This window comes from Sphaeroforma arctica, assembly GCF_001186125.1.
Source record: "Sphaeroforma arctica JP610 unplaced genomic scaffold supercont1.14809, whole genome shotgun sequence".
NCBI lineage: Eukaryota > Ichthyosporea > Ichthyophonida > Sphaeroforma > Sphaeroforma arctica.
The window spans coordinates 1-553 of record NW_014025749.1 but is presented as its reverse complement, the minus strand read 5'-3'; the positions used below and the strand labels follow the sequence as shown (position 1 = coordinate 553).

The 553-nt window shown below is 43.8% G+C and overlaps 1 protein-coding gene across 1 annotated transcript; it reads left to right on the top strand.

Annotated features, from left to right (window-relative positions):
* Window positions 1-269: 269 nt before the first annotated feature.
* SARC_18245 (hypothetical protein) lies at window positions 270-435 on the top strand (the record flags this gene model as incomplete). The annotated part of the gene is made up of 1 exon (XM_014287674.1): window positions 270-435. A coding segment is annotated over one exon (166 nt), but the record flags the coding sequence as incomplete, so codon positions are not given.
* Window positions 436-553: the final 118 nt, after the last annotated feature.

Sequence of the window (553 nt, the reverse complement as noted above, 5' to 3'; positions counted from 1 at the left end):
CGATGGGGCGATGAGGCACTTGCTGCACACCATTGTTGTATATCCAGAGAAGTCGAACTCGGGAGCGACACCTAACTTAAAAATTCAGTTATTGACATGAAGATGCCAAATGTAAAAAATGTGCTGCGAAAAGAGAAATACCTGTGTGTGCCGAGTTTAAATGCATGCCTTTGTTCAGGCGGTTGATATCCCCACAATTTAACTGGGCCTGTGATGGTGTCAGGTTGTACCCGTGTTTACGCTGGTGTTATCAATCTCACTCAACACAGTCTGAACTCTGGCAAGATGTGTGCGTCGGTGGCGATGGCTCAGTTACTATACACTGTCGTTGTGTGGCAAGAGGGAGCCGGCAGGCAAGCGTTCCTCGATCTGTTGACCCCAGCGAAGTCTGTGTTCACGGTATGTCGAGACAACCACCAATATGGGCGTGCATAATGGTATATATAGCCATCAACAATGTGTGTATTGATATGTATGGTACCATCAATATGGGTATGCATATAAATATATCTATAGATAAAAAATACTGTATATCTACATCAATATACCTATA